At 42.3% G+C, this 18273-nt stretch overlaps 1 protein-coding gene across 25 annotated transcripts in view; it reads right to left on the reverse strand.

Annotated features, from left to right (window-relative positions):
- Positions 1 to 18273, reverse strand: part of AFDN (afadin, adherens junction formation factor) — a 138745-nt gene that overhangs the window by 18625 nt on the left and 101847 nt on the right. For all 25 annotated transcript variants that reach the window (XM_089530005.1, XM_089529999.1, XM_089530007.1 and 22 more), the window contains 7 exons: positions 17625 to 17690; positions 17433 to 17506; positions 15151 to 15269; positions 4002 to 4196; positions 3155 to 3246; positions 2863 to 3051; positions 562 to 1587 (listed from right to left, as the gene is read on the reverse strand). In XM_089530005.1, the coding sequence (XP_089386131.1) occupies positions 562 to 1587; positions 2863 to 3051; positions 3155 to 3246; positions 4002 to 4196; positions 15151 to 15269; positions 17433 to 17506; positions 17625 to 17690 (1761 nt within the window). The remainder of the gene's footprint in view (positions 1 to 561; positions 1588 to 2862; positions 3052 to 3154; positions 3247 to 4001; positions 4197 to 15150; positions 15270 to 17432; positions 17507 to 17624; positions 17691 to 18273) is intronic.

An 18273-nucleotide genomic window follows, 5' to 3' on the forward strand; every position in this document is an offset into this window, starting at 1 on the left:
GGAAAAAGTTTCCTGAATAGCTCTTTCTTTGCTGAAAACAACAACAAAACCCTCACTCTTTTGGAATGAAGAATCCTAACCATGTTGTGAATATATATGAAAAGATGAAAAGCAATGTTAAGTGACACAAGGTTATTATAAATATGAAAAATCAAGAAAAAATAAAGCAAACCTTGTTTTTTTTAAATAAATATGAATAAAATCCGTCCCTTTTGCTCTTATGGACAATATGTGTATGCATTACACAGAAAGTAGTATGTCTGCATACTATGTAAACAGGCATCAACCTATGTTTAATCTTCCCTGCCAAAGCTATAGTGTTTTTTTGTTTTGGGCCTGAGAAATGCGGGTGGTAAAGAGAACTATGTCAAGCTTCCCAGGTTATGATACACCACGTAAATATATAAATCAGGATAAGTAAGGCTATGATATAAAATAAAAAATGGGGACATTAAGGGAGTCCAGTCCTCCTTTATCCTATTGTTAATTTTTTTAAAAGTTTTATTCAGGCTAACTGCATGCAGACTCAAAATGCATTTTTAAAGGATTCTCTCATTTTACCCTTGCTCTTCTCTCAGCTTCCAGTCGCTGCATAATCAGCATAGTATCAATATCGTCATCTTCTTCATCGTCGTCATCCTCATCTTTTTGCTTTGACTCCTGGAGTCGTTTCTGGAACTGCCACTCCAGCATAAGCTTACGCAAACGGTCATTCTCTTCAGCCGTTCGATCTGCCTTATTCTGAAGTTCTTGAATCTCTTTGCTCAGCATATCCACAATGTGCATTTGCTGTTGCTTTTCCAGCTTCTCCTTAGCATCTCGCTTCCATGGATCAGGTGACAAGCTATCACTAGAGGACAACTCTTCTTTGCTTATGGTGATGTACTGCAAATCCCTGCGCTCAATGGTTCGGGGTTGCTGTTGGGGCTGCAATTCTCGGATGACAGTTTCCTGAGACCTCTGCAAAGTTGAAGGTTTTTCTGGTTTCATCTGCTGAACTGAAACAGGAGGAATAAGTGGCTGAGAAGGAATAAGTGGTTGAGCACGCATTTGTCCCAGCTTTCTTTCTTGCTCCCGACGCTTCCTGTCTCTTTCTTCTTCTAAACGTGCTTTTTCTTTTTCATACCACCTTTGATGTTCTTCTCTCTTTTTGCGTTCTGCAGCAGCAGCCTGAGATGATCCCTGTGGCCCCAGTTGGTTTGGAGGTGGAGGTGGAGGCGGTAGAGGCAAATCCATTTGTAGTCCATCAAAGTCAGCTGCATAGTGCACTGGTGGAGGTGGGGGAGGGGGAGGAAGGTCTGTTCTGGTGGATTGGGTAGCTGCCAGTGATATTGGCTGAGGGGCAATAGGAGTTTTCCAACGGCCAGGTCCACTTTTGGTTAAAGAACCTGGAGGGATGGATTTAGAGGAATGGTTTAGATGCTCTTGGCTTGATGTACTAGAATCCACAGAAGAATTCATCCATGGATCACTGTCTGATTTCCGATCAATATATTCCACATCTTTTCGTATAACAACCTCTAATCGATTCCTTTCTGGATGATAAACTTTATCATCACGTAGTTCCTCCTGAGAGCGAGTTACACGCTTGAAAAGAAGGGGAAAATATATTGTTAGTTTTCACATTCATAAACAGCAAAATTATCAAAAGTTGTAACATTCAGCTAGACTGATGCATTGCTCACTTACTTTTCCTTCAAATAAATATTTTCATAAGCAGTATATAGAAACAGCTGAAGTCCTACATTCAGCCTTTCATTCCAAACAAGCATGCAAGCACCAAAAGTCTAAAATCTTTGAGAGAGGATTATGAAATTAGTTTGAGAGAAGGTAAACAGTAATGAAATTCATGCTGTACAGCAATTCTTACACTGTCAAGGCACAACCATCAGTGCTTCTGAAACCTGTTCCCAGGAAAAATATGCAGGGCTAGCCGCTTACAAGAGTAAATGAAGCATACTAATTTCTCTAGTCCCACCTTCAACTGCTGTGACAGGCTTCTATGATAATTACAATTAAACATAAGAAATGCAAAGGAAGTGCTACCATCTGTTCACTCTGCTTCATTTTGCCATTCTTAATGGCTTTCTTTCCTCCTGTGATGATTATATAGGGGAGAAACTATTTGTTCACCAGATCTCTAGTGAAATGTTACATCTTCATAGATGTTCTGTGATTTCATTAATTTATCCAGTGTGGAACACTAAACAGAAAATCCAGCCAGTGCACAGCACATTAACACCAGATAATTGGAACCAAATATCTGAAAAGTTCTTACCCAACAAACTGTAAGCTCCAACTTTAACTCAAGCATTCATAAAACACTTCTATGATCTACAAAACTAACCAGAAGCAAAAGAAAAGCAACTAGCAACTATGAACAAAAGCAACTTATTCTGCGATTCTCTATCAATGACCTTATCCATGACCTAGAAAGGATGGCTTGTTCGGAATGAAAGCATTTTTTATGCTCTATTAGTCCAGAAGCTCTGGACACAAAACAACTTGTGTCAGATGCACTGTGAAAATGCAGTTAACAGCTTGCTAATGACCTGGTTATTTAAAAGCAAAACAACTAAAACAGACATTTTATGATTTCACAATAGTTAATGCCATCTTCTACAGCATTATAGGCAGTCTTCACAGCACTTAAAGCACTCTTAAGTAACTTTTGTGAAGCCCTGGCTTTTATTTTAAAAGCTAATCAAGTATTAAATTTGTTTTCTAGTTTAACAGAAATATATTGTAAACATCTTTATAGGTACTCAATATTAGGGGACTAGTCATCATGATTTTTGTTCTATGCCTTAATCCTGCAACTATTAAAATAATTTAGTTTGGATAAAGCAAAATGTTTCCAACCTGCACTGCAGCACCGATATAATGATTACTTTCTGTTGGAATTTGTGGTTTCTCTTCATAACTTGACCACTGATTCTGAGCAGGACCCATTCGATCCTGAGACTTGGATGCTGGAAATGTAAAATACTCTCTAGTGTATGTTTGTGTTGGGATGGGATACGCTTCAGGTCTGGGTGGCAGTATCTGTTCCTGTATGAATACAGAAAGATCGAACAAATAGAGATTTATAACTATTTAAATATGCCAGATATTTTTAACAATATTTTAAAAGTTTTTGTTTCCCACTTCTAACCTCTGTACAAAGATTTCCAGTAGACACTGATGTTATCTTGTTAGTCGTTCCAGTTGCATAAGCATTTTTGGTCCCAGGACTTGGAGGCTGATCTATTGGGAAGCAAGATTTTTTTTTGAAAAAAATCAACTGTTATCCTCCCCCCCCTCAAAAAAAAACTGAGTGAAAATAGCAATGCTTATAGACTTGGTTAAGACCTAAATAACCAAAGGTAATAGAACCTATCTGTTTCTAGAAGCTAAGCAGGGTCAATCCTGATTAGTACTTGGATTGGAGACCACCAATGAAGACCAGGTGCTGTAGGCTATATTTCAAAGGAAGGAACTGGCAACACCTCTGAGTATTCTTTGCCTAAGAAAACCCTATGAAATATATTAAGTTGACCTGAGACTTGAAGGCAAATATGCATACACACACAGAGAGGGGGGGAGGGGGGGAGGGAGGGAGAGTGTGAGTCTCAGTTGTCCTAATAACATCTTCAGTCCTCTTAAATTATTTATTTAATAAATAAATAGCTACCAAATTTTGTAACGCCATCTGGCTTGTTTCAGAGTTCAATTCAGCCCTATACAGAAAGGTGTTCTATGTTGTTGTTATGTGACTTAGAAAAACCCTAAGGTGGACCTATCATGGCATTTTCTTGCCAAAATTTATTCACAGCAGATTTGCCTTTGCCTTCCTCTTAGGCAGAGGTGGTGTGACTTGCCCAAAGTCCACAGGGATTTGAGCCTGGCTTCCAGAGTTATAATCCAACTGGCTTTCAGAGTTATAATCCATCTCTTAAACCATTACACCATGCTGGTCCTCTGTGTTCTATACAGACTACTATAAATAATATCCTACTTACTTGCTACATTGGGACTAGATCTGTGGTCAGCTCGATTCTTCATCAGTCTATCATCTCCTGGCAACTTCTTTGGTTCATTATATTCTGGCCAAGGTAGCTGAGGACTCTCAGGTGATCCATTCTGAGCAGAATTGTTATACAGTTCAAAACCTTCACTCTTTGGTCTAGGTTTACCTGAGCCACGGCGATCTGAAACTGCACCAATACAGAGAAAAAGAGTTAAATAGAAGTAACATATCTTACACGACAATGTTCAAGAGAAAGGAATTTTGATTGTGAACTCCTGCAGTTATGTGAACACAAAATATGCAAGGAAGACTATTGTATGACATCAACAATACTCAAATATCTAAAATGATTTCTAATTTCTGCCTATTCCTAAACTGGAAAGCCACTCTCCAGACTCCAGATCAGTAAAATGTAGCTTTTCAGAAGTGAAAGAAAATACTGGGAGAAAGCCACAGTTTTTACATATAACTGTGGTTCTTCACATGGTCATCTATGAACTCACACAAATATGTCTTGCACATGCAAAGAGCAACTCTCAGAACATTCCACATGAAAAGCTTTTGGAGAGAACCCACCCCAGCTCCATTCACCAAGGCCCAGTTGTTATTCCCTTAATTCTGTGTCTGCCACAACAATTAGCAAATATGCTGTTAGAGAGCTGGGACAGGTTGTGTGAGATCAAAGGTTACAAGTCAAAGAACTAAAATTTACAGGAAAGCAACCTGCTATCCTTCATTCTTGGTCTCTGTGCTTTACAAAAATGGATGAACAGCAAGTGAGTGAGAACAGAGGACAGCACCATGAGGCAGAACATAAAAAACCTGAACATCAGGAAAGTAATGTCCAATGGAAACAGATGGTTGGGATGACATGCAGCCAGTCTGTCCAGTTCAAGAATTGGTATCGAACATAGAAACGTAGCCAATGCATGCATCATTAGAGTAGAATGGTCATAGAGTCCCTCAGCTAAGAGTATAGAGGTCATTTTATTGTATCTATCATCCATTTGGCGGTAGGAGCGTGGAACTACAATGGAAAAGAAGGCGAGATCGATGCATAATATCTATCTCTCCTTCTATCCACCCTCCTAACCAAAGAGAACTGAGGGTCAGTCCAACTGTACCACAAACCCTGTCTCTGCTCCTGTGCAATGCCAGGTCTGTGAGGAATAAGACCCACATAATTTATGATCTTTTACAGCAGGGGTAGGCAACCTTTTGGAGCAGGGGGCCGGGTTGCTGTCCCTCAGACAAGTCGGGGGGCTAAAGCCGAGGGGTGGAGCTTCCACTCTCCAGGGGCGGGGCTGCATGCTGGGGGCGGAGCTTCCACCCTCCAGGGGCGGAGCCACCCTCCAGGGGCAGAGCCTCCACCGAAGCCCCGCAAGGAGGAGGAGGCGTGTGCCCGCCCTCTCCTCCTCGGTCCCTTTCTAGACAAACACCCCCAACCTGCATTCCAAAACACACACAACAGCACATTTGTGCATTTCACACTTTGGAAGGTGACACTCTCTCGGCTTCAGAAACAGTAGTTGCCTGCCTCTCAAGCTCACTCATCATCATCACCATCACCACACTATCACTGTCAAAGCAAGGGAGACTTGTTAGCATTAAAAGCACCCAAAACACACATTGGAAGGTGACACGTTCTCAGCTTCAGAAACAGTAGTTCAATGGCTCTTAAGCTCACTCATCATCATCACCATCACCACACTACCATTGTCAAAGCAAGGGAGACTTGTTGGCATTAAAAGCACACAAAACACACAATGGAAGGTGACACTTTCTCAGCTTCAGAAACAGTAGCTGCATGGCTCTCAAGCTCACTCATCATCATCACCATCACCACGACCACCACCACCACCACTATCATTGTTACAGCAGACCCTTTAGCATTAAATGCACTGAAAATACACAGAAATGCACTCCTTCCTTCCTTCCTTCCTCCCTCCCTTTTCTTCCTCCTTCTCTTCCTCCTTCCTCCTCTTCTTTCTCCCTCCTCCTCCTCTTCTTCCTCCCTGCTTCTCTTCCTCCTCCTTCTCCTCTTTCCTTCCTCCTCCTCCTCCTCTTCCTCCTTCCTCCTCCTCCCCCCGCCCCTTCCTTCCCTGCCTGGAGAGAGCCGGCCAGGGCCAAGGAGACCTCGCTACAGCGAGGTTCCTTGGCTCTGGCAGCCCTCCCGCCGGCGCAGGGAGCCGGCCAGGGCCAAGGAGACCTCGCTACAGCGAGGTTCCTTGGCTCTGGCAGCCCGCCCGACGGCGCAGGGAGCCGGCCAGGGCCAAGGAGACCTCGCTACAGCGAGGTTCCTTGGCTCTGGCAGCCCGCCCGCCGGCGGAGGGAGCCGGCCAGGGCCAAGGAGACCTCGCTACAGCGAGGCTCCTTGGTTCTGGCAGCACGCCCGCCGGCGCCAGCGATGGCACCAGGCCTCCCAGAGGCCCGCTGCCGCCGTCGGAGCCCTATTCGAGGGCTCTGGCGGCTGCAGCGGGCCTCCTGGAGGCTTAAAATGGCGGCGTCCAGAGCGGCAAAAAGCCGCGACCGCCGCTGGTGGTGGCGGTGGCGGCAGCAGCAGCCGTGAGCTGCTCCAACGGCCTCTGCGGGCCGCATCCGGCCTGCGGGCCGGAGGTTGCCGACCCCTGTTTTACAGGATAAGAACTGCGACCTGGCTTGCATTACTGAGATTTGGCTGGGGCCTGAGAGTGAGGCAGTGTGGGCACAGGCCTTTCCAGCTGGGTAGGACCAGATCAGGTTAGGTGGGCGGCGGGGGGGGGGAATGTTGCCTTGGTCTATAAGAACACCCTTCCCTTAACCAGGAACCATGTCCTGAAAACGGACTTCATTGAGTGTATCTACCTGACCCTGAGGGCTAGGGACAGTCTGGGGATTCTGTTGGTCTACCGCCCACCCCGTGCACTAACAGACTCCCTGGCTGCGCTGACACATCTGATCTCGGAACCGGTGTTGGAGTCTCCCAGGCTTCTTGTCCTGGGGGACCTCAACATCCCTTTCGAGGCCAGCCAAGGTCCAACAGGTGCGGCTCGGGAGTTCATGGCTACCATGACTGCCATGGGCCTGTCCCAATTGGTGTCAGGGCCCACGCATTGCGCTGGTAACACACTCAATGTCGTCTTTAGTACGGACATGGACGCTCCATGGGCAGAGGTATGCAATATCTCTGCCCTATCATGGACGGACCATTTCCTGGTCGAGGCTAGACTCAAGGCATCTACCCAAATCCCTCCCAGGGGTGGAGGACCTATTAGGATGGTCCACCCTCGAAGGCTGATGGAACCCAAAAGGTTCCAAGAAGCCCTAGAGGGTTATATGGTTGGAACTGACGGCAGTTCTGTTGATGCCCTGACTAACATCTGGGATAAAGATCTCTCTAGGGCTATACACAGTATCACTCCCAAGCGTCCTTTCCGGCCTGCTTCCAATAAGCAACCCTGGTATACAGAAGATCTCAGGGAAAGGAAGCGGGCCATGCAACGACTAGAGCGCAACTGGCGAAGACATCATCACTTAGCCGACAAGGCACTCCTTGAGTTTCTCTTGAAGGCTTACGGAGTGGCAATAAGTGCAGCTAAGCATTTGTTTTATGCTGCACGTATTGCGTCTGCGGAGTCACGTCCGGAAGAGCTGTTCAGGGTAGTGAGGGAGCTGACTCAACTGCCCCCCTCCCTGAACCCTATTTTAGAGCCATCTAAAGCCTGCTGTGACGAATTTAACAACTTCTTCGCGGATAAAATATCTCGAATAAGGGCTGATCTCAATGCCAGTATTTCTTCAGAACCTATAAGAGAGGTGTCCAGAGCTTGTGTGGACTCTATTAAACTGGATCACTTTGAGTTTGTGAGTACCGAGGAAGTGGACAAGATTCTTGGAAGTGTTAGGAAGACAACATGCTCCCTCGATCCCTGCCCTTCATGGCTGGCAGCTCAGGGGGGAACTGCGGTAACATTCATGCTGCACCGCATAATTAATACATCTTTTAGAGAGGGACGGTTTCCATCTAGCCTGAAATTAACAGTAGTTAAACATCTGCTAAAAAAGCCCTCCTTAGACCCCCGATACATAATAATTATCGGCCTGTGTCGCTGTTGCCTTTTTTGGGAAAGGTGATCGAGAGAGCAGTTGCCTTCCAACTCCAAGCGATCTTGGATGAAACGGATTTGCTGGACCCATTTCAAACTGGCTTTCGGGTGGGCTATGGAGCTGAGACTGCCATGGTCGCCTTAGTCGATGATCTCCGTCTGGGCATGGACAGGGGAAGCATGTCCCTGTTAGTGCTTTTGGACATCTCAGCGGCTTTCGATACCATTGACCATGGTATCCTTCTGGAACGCCTGAGGGAGTTAGGTATTGGGGGCACTGCGCTCCAGTGGTTCCGTTCCTACCTCTCGGGCAGATTCCAGATGGTGCAGCTGGGGGACTCTTGCTCCGATAAGAGGGAACTTACATCTGGTGTCCCTCAAGAAGCCATCCTGTCCCCCATGCTATTCAACATTTACATGAAACCGCTGCGAGAGATCATCCGGAGACACGGGGCGCGGTGTTATCAGTACGCTGATGTCACCTAGATATGCTTCTCTGTGTCTCCGACTGATGCAGTGACTAGGGATGGCATCTCTCCTCTAAATGCCTGCTTGGAGTCGGTAATGGGCTGGATGAGGGAAAACAAACTCAGTTTGAATCCAGAGAAAACGGAAGTACTAGTGATAGGTTCCTCGAGTCCAGGTAGTGAAATTTGTCCACCTGTCCTGAATGGGGTCACGCTCCCCCAGAGGGACTCAGTTCGCAGCTTGGGAGTGCTTCTGGACTCGTCGCTCCAACTGACATCTCAGGTGGATGTGACGGTCAGAGGCGCTTCTTATCAGCTTCGGCTGATACACCAGCTGCGATCCTACCTGGACCGGAGGGACCTTGAAACTGTAGTACACGCTCTGGTAACCTCTCGATTGGATTTCTGCAATGCGCTCTACATGGGGCAACCCTTGTACCAAACCCGGAAGCTTCAATTAGTGCAGAACATGGCTGCGAGATTGGTCACTGGATGTTCCAAGGCAGACCACATAACACCTATCCTGAAAGATCTCCATTGGCTGCCTATTCGCTTCCGGGCTTGGGCCCAGGGTACTTGGAGGACCGCCTCTCCCCATATAATCCGCCCCGCATACTCAGGTCAGCCGGGAAGAATTTGCTGAGGGTCCCAACTGTGCAATATGCGGTGACCTCGCAAAGGGCCTTTTCCATTTTGGCCCCAAAATTATGGAACAACCTTCCCGATGAGCTCCGTTCCACTGCCTCCCTAGATCTCTTTAAAAAGAATCTTAAGATCTTTTTCTTTTGCCAAGCTTTCCCCCCATGAGATGTGACATCATGTCCTTTCCCCTATTTTGTAATTTTGTAATTGATTTTTGTAAGGTTTTATGGTTCCTCAACTCAGCTGGCTGTGTAATTGTTTTTAATATGATATTTTTATACATTGTTTTCATCACTATGTATGCACTTTGATGTTGGAATTTTAATCTGTATGCTGCTTTGATCATTGCGGAAAAGCGGGATAGAAATAAAATCTATTATTATTATTATTATTATTATTATTATTTGGTATTCCTACTGGTCACCAACTGCAGTCATTTTAAGGAGACTGGGAGACCTTTCTTTGAACCACTGTAGTAGATACAATGGGCCCTTGGTTTTGGTTCCAGGATACCAAAATCTGTGGGTGGTCAAGTCCCCTTATATAAAATGGCAAAATCAAGGTTTGCTTTTTTGGAATTTTAAAGAATATATATTCTGAAGCTGTGAATGGTTGAATCTGGGATGCAGAATCTGTGGACATGGAGGGCCAATTGTAAAAAGTTTGTTTGATAACTGAAAAGAGGATTTTCTGCCTGCATAAAAAGCTGATGGTCAATATAATTCTAGAGGATGTAAAAGGTTCTCAAGTAGAGCAGATGGGTTCTGCAGAAAGACTGATGGCAAAATATCCTATGGCAGAAACTGAGATACCACCTTTGGTAGAAAAAAGTATATCAGATTGCAATACTATGTTGTCCTTGTGGAAAGATTGTGAGGGAGAATCAAAGTGTTAACTACACTGTCATGTTGATCTGATGTTATGAGTAAGAACCTTTTGAAATTCATGAGGTCAAAGTCACAGTGATGTCATGCACTGTTAAAGCAGCAAAAATAACTATCAAGGAGAAAAAGATTTTCAAAGTCCCACAGTAACTTTATCACTAATGGGACTGTCAAAAGGAGTGACAATGGGAGAAGCCTTCAAAGACTCTTAATGAGTGAGCAGTGCTACTTGATAGAGAGACTGTTGTCTGTCAGGTATATAAGGAACCAAAGTATAATTTGCAGTGAGATGGGCAAATTTTGGGGGGAAACTGGAGTTTTTGAGGGAAAACTCTAGCATCAGTAATCATACGTTTTCTTGCTATGCTGATTATTCTAAGGCATCCTGTGGGACTGCCTGGGAGAAATGACCCACACCATATTGAGTTTTAAAATCATGGTGACTTCTTTGGCCTTTGGACTGAGTCAAAAAGCCTAGAATCTGACAAAGCCATTTGTACCACCAGTAAGATAGGAGGAGGAGCTTGGGGAACCAAAGTTGACAAAGCCACTGAGGATGCACTTCTCTTGTTCTGTTTTCTTTTGACCACCATTTTCTATTCTGACAGAAACAGAGGTGCTGAGAATACTGTGGACAGCCAAAAAGACAAACAAATGGGTCCTTGAACAGATCAAGCCTGAAATCTCCCCAGAAGCCAAGATGATCAAATTGAGGCTGTCATACTTTGGTCATATTATAAGAAGGCATGATTAGAAAATAAAATATTGCTAGAGAAGGTAGAGGGTAGCAGAAAGAGAGGAAAAGCACACACTAGGAAGGTCACGGGTCTGAATTTACAGGACCTAAGCAGAACAGTTGAGGACAGGGGATCTATGGGGTTTCCATGAGTCAGGGTCAACTTGAAAGAAGACTCCATTTAAACATTAGGAAGAACTTCTTTAATGTCAGAGCTGTTTGCTAGTGGAACAGCCTTGAAGAATCATGGACTCTCCTTCTTTGGAGGTATTTAAACAGAGGAAAGATGGATGTTTTTCAGGATTGCTTTATCAGTGTACAGTCAGCCCTCCACATTCACTGGGGTTAGAGGGTATATGACCCACACAAAAGTGGAAAAACCACTAATAACTCTACCTCCCAAATCATATTTCACATACACAAAACATATGACTTGCAGATTCAGCCCACCAAAGAAGTCTTCAAGGAGGTGGAGTTACTTCACAATGCAGAAGTGGGTGACAGGTAGAACTTGCCACTGCTTCTGCCATACACCATTTTTAATAGGCCTTGTTCACAGTCTGTTGAGGCCTGCAAGGTGTCCAGTCTGTATCAAAAATGGCACAGGGTAGCAGCAAAGGTGGCACCAAATAATCAGTGAATAATCAAATCTGTAAATGTTGAACCCACAAATGCAGAGGGCCAACTGTATTCCTATATGGAAAGAGGGTGAACTAAATGGTCTCTTCAGCCCCGTCTTACTCTAAGATTCTATTATTCTATATAGAGCCATCCAAGTAACCATTTATATGTCTAACCTACATGAATTTGTTTAATTCCCTTTTAAAATTGTCCAAATTGAATAAAATAAGTTTATTTGCAGATGACACCTTATTAACAATTAGAGACCCCTTGGAAAAAATGAATAATGTGAAAAACCATTTAAAGGAGTTTGGAGAAATGACAGGATTACGAGTTAATTGGAATAAATCAGAGCTAATGTTGTTTAATTATTCAAAAACGGAAGAACAGAAATTTTTAAAGGATGAAAAGATAGATGTAAAGGTAAAAGATACAATTAAATATCTAGCAATAAAATTTACAAAAAATTTACAAAAATTAGAGGATCAGAATTATAAAAAATTAAGAATAGAAATTAAAAGGAAATTAGAAGAACATAAAAATATCAAACTATCATGGTTCGGTAGAATTGCATTAATAAAAATGAAAATTCTGCCTAAGATCAACTTTTCGTTCAGAATGTTGCCAACACAAATATAAAGAAAGAAAGAAAAAATAAAATAAAATTATCCAAATAGGTAGCCATCCCTACATCCAGCTATGAGTGTAAAAAGTACTACTTTTCATCTGCCCTCAACATCCTGCTACGTTTTACATAAGAGATTAATATCTTCTTAAAATTTAAGAAATTTAAAACCAGGAGTTTTGGGACCAAGAACTTTTGAGTTCCCTGGGCTACCACTTTAAGTAGTATTGCATTACACCTCATGTTAGGTGGATATGCTTTGCTCCCTGCCCCACCAGTGTATTTTGCTGAAGTCTTGTATTTGGTAACATATCTCATGTTCTTAAGACTGTGTGCTGGGATGAGGCTGTGTAAGAAGGCTTTGTGAGCCATCTCTGTTTTCATCGAATAACATTGTGTCTTGGCTTAATGTATTTATTTAATACTATAATCAATTCTGTAATATTTCATTTATTATTTGGTCATTGCTTTCATGGTAATCATATTATTAACTTGTTTCGGTTGGTATAGAATTATCATCATCATCATCATCATTATCATCAATTACTGTTATTTTTTATTTTAGTGCAGTTAAACTTAGAATTCTCTGTCTGACAGCCCCGAACCTCCCCTCTCCTCCCCTTAAAAATAGTTCCAGAGTCCTTGACCTGGAGAACTAAAAGTCAGAGGTCAGTCCCTGAAGACAGTGATAAGTAATAAACCAAAGAAAAACCAAAGAATTACCCCAGAAGTCATACCAAATTTGAAATATCTGGAGCAGGGGGCAGTTTAAAAAGAGAAGCTATTCAGCAGTTGAGACTGAATACACTTGAGAAGGGATGGATTCTTCACGCTGCTCTCATGGCAGACAAAAAACAAAGGGAGAGAAGAGCATGGCATGTGCATACAAGGTGCAGTGATGAGGTTCCTGTCAGAAGTTATTTCATGCTACAAGGTGCTAAGTATGGCTCTGTGCTGGTACAAAATCCATTTGTGTTGGTCACAATGACCATGAAAAATAATGTGGGCTTGCTTCACAATTCATTTCCTTTGCACACATCAAAAGTGGTCCAACTCTCTAGCTACTAGGTGATGTTCTCTAGACACTGGAGCAAGAAACACTATCCACTTATTCTTGAGGCCAATTATTGCTGATATAGCAGTATCTAACTACAGTTGAAAGATGGTGAGTTCCTGGTGTTTCCAAACAGGATCAGAATAAGCTCCTTCCCAACCAGTTAAGACGTTTTGGGGCTCCTTTTTGTGAAAAAGCCTGCCATCAACTGAGTTACAACCAACCAGTGTAAGGCAGCCAGAGGGCAAAGTGGAGGTATAAGTCCTGCTGTCCTTGATCTTTTTAAAAACAAACAAACTTAAACCATCTCTAGCAAGGCATTCATCTATAGGGGGGGAGTGGATCAACCACAAGGGGCTTGTCCACTATTTAGCCCCAGCCCAGGACCATGATTTTTACAAGGGCATCTGAACAAGAGCTGAACTAAAAAGCCATTTGGATCCCAGACACTTCCATGTCAATGAAGAAGATCATAGACCCCAGCCTTGAGAAAAAAAATTAGCCAAAATACAGTGGACCCTTGTTATACGCTGGGGTTTGGTTCCAAGATCCCCTGTGTATAACAAAATCCATGTATGCTCAAGTCCCACTAAATATAATGACATAGCACAATGGTGTCCCCTTATATAAAAAATGGAAAAATCAAGGTTTGATATTTGAAATTTATACTTTTTTTGAAAATTTTCAAACCATGTATGCTTGAATCCGTGTATAAAAAATCGGTGTATAAAAAGGGTGGACTGTATAAGCACTTCTTAACCCATCGCACCAACGTTTTACATAAGAGATTAATATCTTCTTAAAACTTTAGAAATTTAAAACCAGGAGTTTTGGGACCAAGAACTTTTTTTGTATAATCTACACAGAGGACAGGGTGGCGAGATATAGGCATGGATTGGGCAACCACACACTACAGCCTCAATCTGCCTTTTCACCATCCGAAAAAGGAGTGGCAAACAGTTGCTCCTTTTTGTGCTGGAAAAAGCCAGCTTTTCCACAACAATGTGGATGGAAGCTGGCTTTATGGTGCTATGGTGGCGTGTAAACACCTCATGGCTGGAATGTCCCGAAGGTTGCCCACGTGTGGGCAGCCGGAAGCTGGCTTCCGGGGAGCTTCAGCGTGTGCGGCATCAAAATGCTGCACTCTGAAGCCACCTGGATGGCAGCGCAAAGGGGTGGTCTGTTTGGCCCCATAGTTAGGATGATGGTGTCTCTGACTCATCATAACCATTAGCAATCATGAATGAAAAGTAACTCAAGTTCTACAAAATTTGGCTTTGATTTGAAATTATGGGCCTGAACAGATAGGCCAAAATAAAGTTGCTTCAGGTCACTTTGGAGGTATGCTATTTACATGACACACGCATCTTAAGAGGCCAGAAGCTGTGCCAAAGCTGTGCTCTAGTCCTTAGGACTGGAGCATGGCTTTGGCATGGCTTCCGGCATCTTAGGACACATGCATCATTTAAAGAGCATACCTCTAAAGTGACCCAAAGCAGCTTTAGGGTCTGTTCGGGCCCTCTGTCATCCCAGTCTTTCACTCAACACCAATAGGTGGTGAGGCCTGGAATATGTGGGAGTTGGTGTCTTTCTGTAACAGAGGTACAATAAAACTAGCTTTTGAAAAGACAAAAAGGAGGAGAAATTGTCTCCCTATCCAGACCACTGATGAACTTTTCTTCAAAATAATCTGCCTCTTTGTGGATGGAAGCACCCAGCATTTAGATCACTTTTACGGACAGGAAAATGGGCAGAGAAACAGCTACCTCTTTATTTTAAAAGACAATGCCTATACAAACCTGGCAAAGGCTAAGTTCCAATAAACTATCTGAAGAGACATTGCACTGTATTACTTGCAGCCTACTGTACAGTGTAGTCCAGGGGAGAAAGCAATAGGCGAGTCAGGATGCCTATTTGAACATTATGTTATTCCAGAAATAAAGAATAAAGATTAGAATGAACAAAGATTTAAGACTCTTTCTCACCCTAAAAACTAAATGTAGAAAAAATATGTCTCAGTTATTTACCTCTTTGCATCATTGGAGATGGCTGGTTAAGAAGAGTTGCTAGACCATGGTAAATCGCTCCTTGTTTTGCCACTTCTAGCGTCACAACTGAGCCTGTTCTAGTCATCAGTTCTGCTGCCCTGAGGTAAAATTAAAATTTAGTAAAAGTCACTTTACTGCAGTTGATAGTACAAAGAATGAAGAATATGTTTAGAACCAATTATATAGAAGAAAAGGACTGCAACAATAAAAGATATAGCATTTAAATTGAAATCCAGATATTTACCTAAATAAATTACATGGAATATACTTTGAATGGTCCCCAGTGTCATCTCAAGACATTGTCTGTTTACTTAAAAATCTTAATAAAGGCAAAGGAGATGGCATACTCTTCCTAAATTATTTAAAAATAATTCTTGCTGGGTCCCTATTTTGGTCAAGCTGTTTCCTTCCCCCAATCCTGAATTATTTAAATGTCATTGTTCCTGGTAGGGCCCTATTTTAGCCAAGCTGTTTTCTCATATTTATCAAAAAGGGGTGGTCCAGTATTATTGTTCTGTATGGGCAAGGTGACCCAGACAGGTCCTACATTTCAACCTGTCTGGGGGTTCAGGAGGAACTCCAAAATGTCCTCCATTCTGAAGATAGCCAAGAAACCCACTTATTGACACCACTTGCTGTTCCCCTTCAACAAATGTCTCTACTTGGCAGCCTGTCTTGGCTGCAATTAGGGGGATAGTAGGGTGGATCCTTCTATAATTATTTTTCCTAAAAGCAGCAGCAGATAAGAATTGCCCAGGGAGCTCAGGGTATTGTTTGTTTCTCAGAGGAGAAAAGGCAAGAAGCCCACTGAGTAGTATAACGTTTGCTGTTCCCCTTTGAGAAATTTCTCTAGTCTGTCCATACCTTTCTTGGCCACTTAAGACCACTGACCTCCAGTTCCTTCCACTCTGAATCTAGTATTAAAATAATCTACCCCAATCATCATTTTCCCTCTCTGGATCTCTCCCCACCACCAAACACCACTGCCCTCCAGTTCCCTCTGTTCTGAATCTGATGTTAAAACCCTCTAGTCCAGCACGGCTGGGAGAGGTCCAGAGAGGGAAAAGAAAGATGAGGGGAGATGGTTTTAACATCAGATTCAGAATGGAAGGAACTAGAGGGAAGTGGTGTTTGGTGGCCAGGAGAAGGAGAAGGAGAAGGAAGGGGGAGAAGGAAGGGGTGGGGGAGATTTTAACATGTGATAATGCCAACGAAGCGTTTTAACAAGTGGTTCAGCAGAAAAATACAAACAGGTTCAGCAGAAAAATACAGTTGAGTATATATAATAAAACACAGTATGTGCAATATATCTGTAAATAAGCTATATGAAATAAATTGATATTTATATTAGTGTTTTGAGCCTTTTGTTTTGTAATGTTCTACATTTTTGATGTCATTTTTGGTGCCCTGGTGTTATTTCCTTCTTTGTGGTTATGACATTTGGTCACCCTGCCAATGGAACATATACGGAAGACAATGAATCCTTTTTAGGAGTAGTAGATTTTGCTTATTAAATTGCACACCACAGATAAGATGAGTGGTATCCTGCTACAGGGTTCTAAACATGAAATCCTCATTAAAGCCTTATAACATACAGATTTTCAGCTTATTTAATCAATCACAAATGTCTGTTATTTGGTTTAAAGGTTTTAAAGACACTCTCAAATAATATCAATAGCATTACAGAAGCAGAAAAAAAGGAACATTAATCTATCTTCCAGAACCCTGGGGGAAAGTGTTCAAATTTCTCCCAAAAGAAACATCTTTCATATTTGTATATGTGTTATGAACTATATTCTTATGACTTGGAAATCAACTGAAAATATGATTGGATCATGCATGCTCTTGCTGTAGGGTTTTTAAAAACCCTCATCCTCCAAGGTTGGAAAGACAAATAAGCATCATCCTATCATTCAGTGGTCAGAAGAACGTTCTGCTTCAGCCTTGCATGAATAGTTATTTTGCAGATGTCAACTCCCAAGTAAATATATCTGGATATATGGACAGCTTAAATCAAGTCAGCATTCAAAGCCTATATATTTCTCTCCTGACACTTACTCCTCCCCCCCCCCCATTCCCACCATGTTTGTATTTATATTGTAAAAATTACCCCATTACAGAGAGAGAAAGAGAGGAGGGAAGGAGGAGGAGACTGACAGAGACTGACGGAGACAATGTGGGGAGCAAAAGTTTGGTGGAAAGAACATACAAAGTTCCAAACATTTACTCTGTTTTCTGTATTTCTTAAAAGGATAATGTACCTTTCTTGGGAAAGTCCAACCAAACTGCGTCCATCCACACTAAGCAACTGATCCCCTGCAGCCAGCCTGCCATCCTAGTAATATATTTGATCAGACAAAATGTTATTAAGTATTAAATTAATGAGTATATGAAACTTCTAAAATTAATAACCAAAATTTTCATCTATTTTAATATTAACAAATATTACTGACCGCATCTGCAGCACCACCTTTTACTACAGACTTGACATAGATACCAAGTTTATCTTGGCCAGCACCCTAGAAAAAGATAAAGCAATATATTTTACAATTGTGCACTTAACGACATAATCATAAACCCATTTACAAGACAGCCATCCTACTGTATTTAGTAGTATAATTTTCCATATACATATGCTATATTTTACATCAAACATTTAAACCTATCAATCTCAAAAATGCAAAAAGAAATGAATGGGTAGGATGGGGTTGTATGAATGTTAATGATACTGGAAACACTTCTCTCCTAACAGAGAAAAGCAATAAACCCTTTCATTGAAGTAGCTCTGAATCAACATTAACAACAATACACTATACAAGGTTTACAGACAAGAACTACAAGGTATTGATACCTATAAATGCAGCAAATTGTATTTGTTTTCATTAATAAAAATATGCAGAAAGCAATTCAGAGAGCAGACTGTGGGGGCGAACAGCACAAAAGGTATTCCTAGGAAGTCACATAGCCCACAGAACTGGAAATCTGACTCAAAAAAAAAAAAAAAAAGTGTGTTAATCAACTTCTAAGGCAAGAGTGGGAAACTGCAGGGGGGAGAACAGGATCCAACCAACCCCCCAAACTCCTGAGCACACTTTTGCATTT

The sequence above is a fragment of the Sceloporus occidentalis genome, unplaced genomic scaffold, assembly GCF_023333645.1.
Source record: "Sceloporus occidentalis isolate IW3139 unplaced genomic scaffold, rSceOcc1.0.p SCAF_6, whole genome shotgun sequence".
Classification (NCBI taxonomy): Eukaryota; Metazoa; Chordata; class Lepidosauria; order Squamata; family Phrynosomatidae; genus Sceloporus; species Sceloporus occidentalis.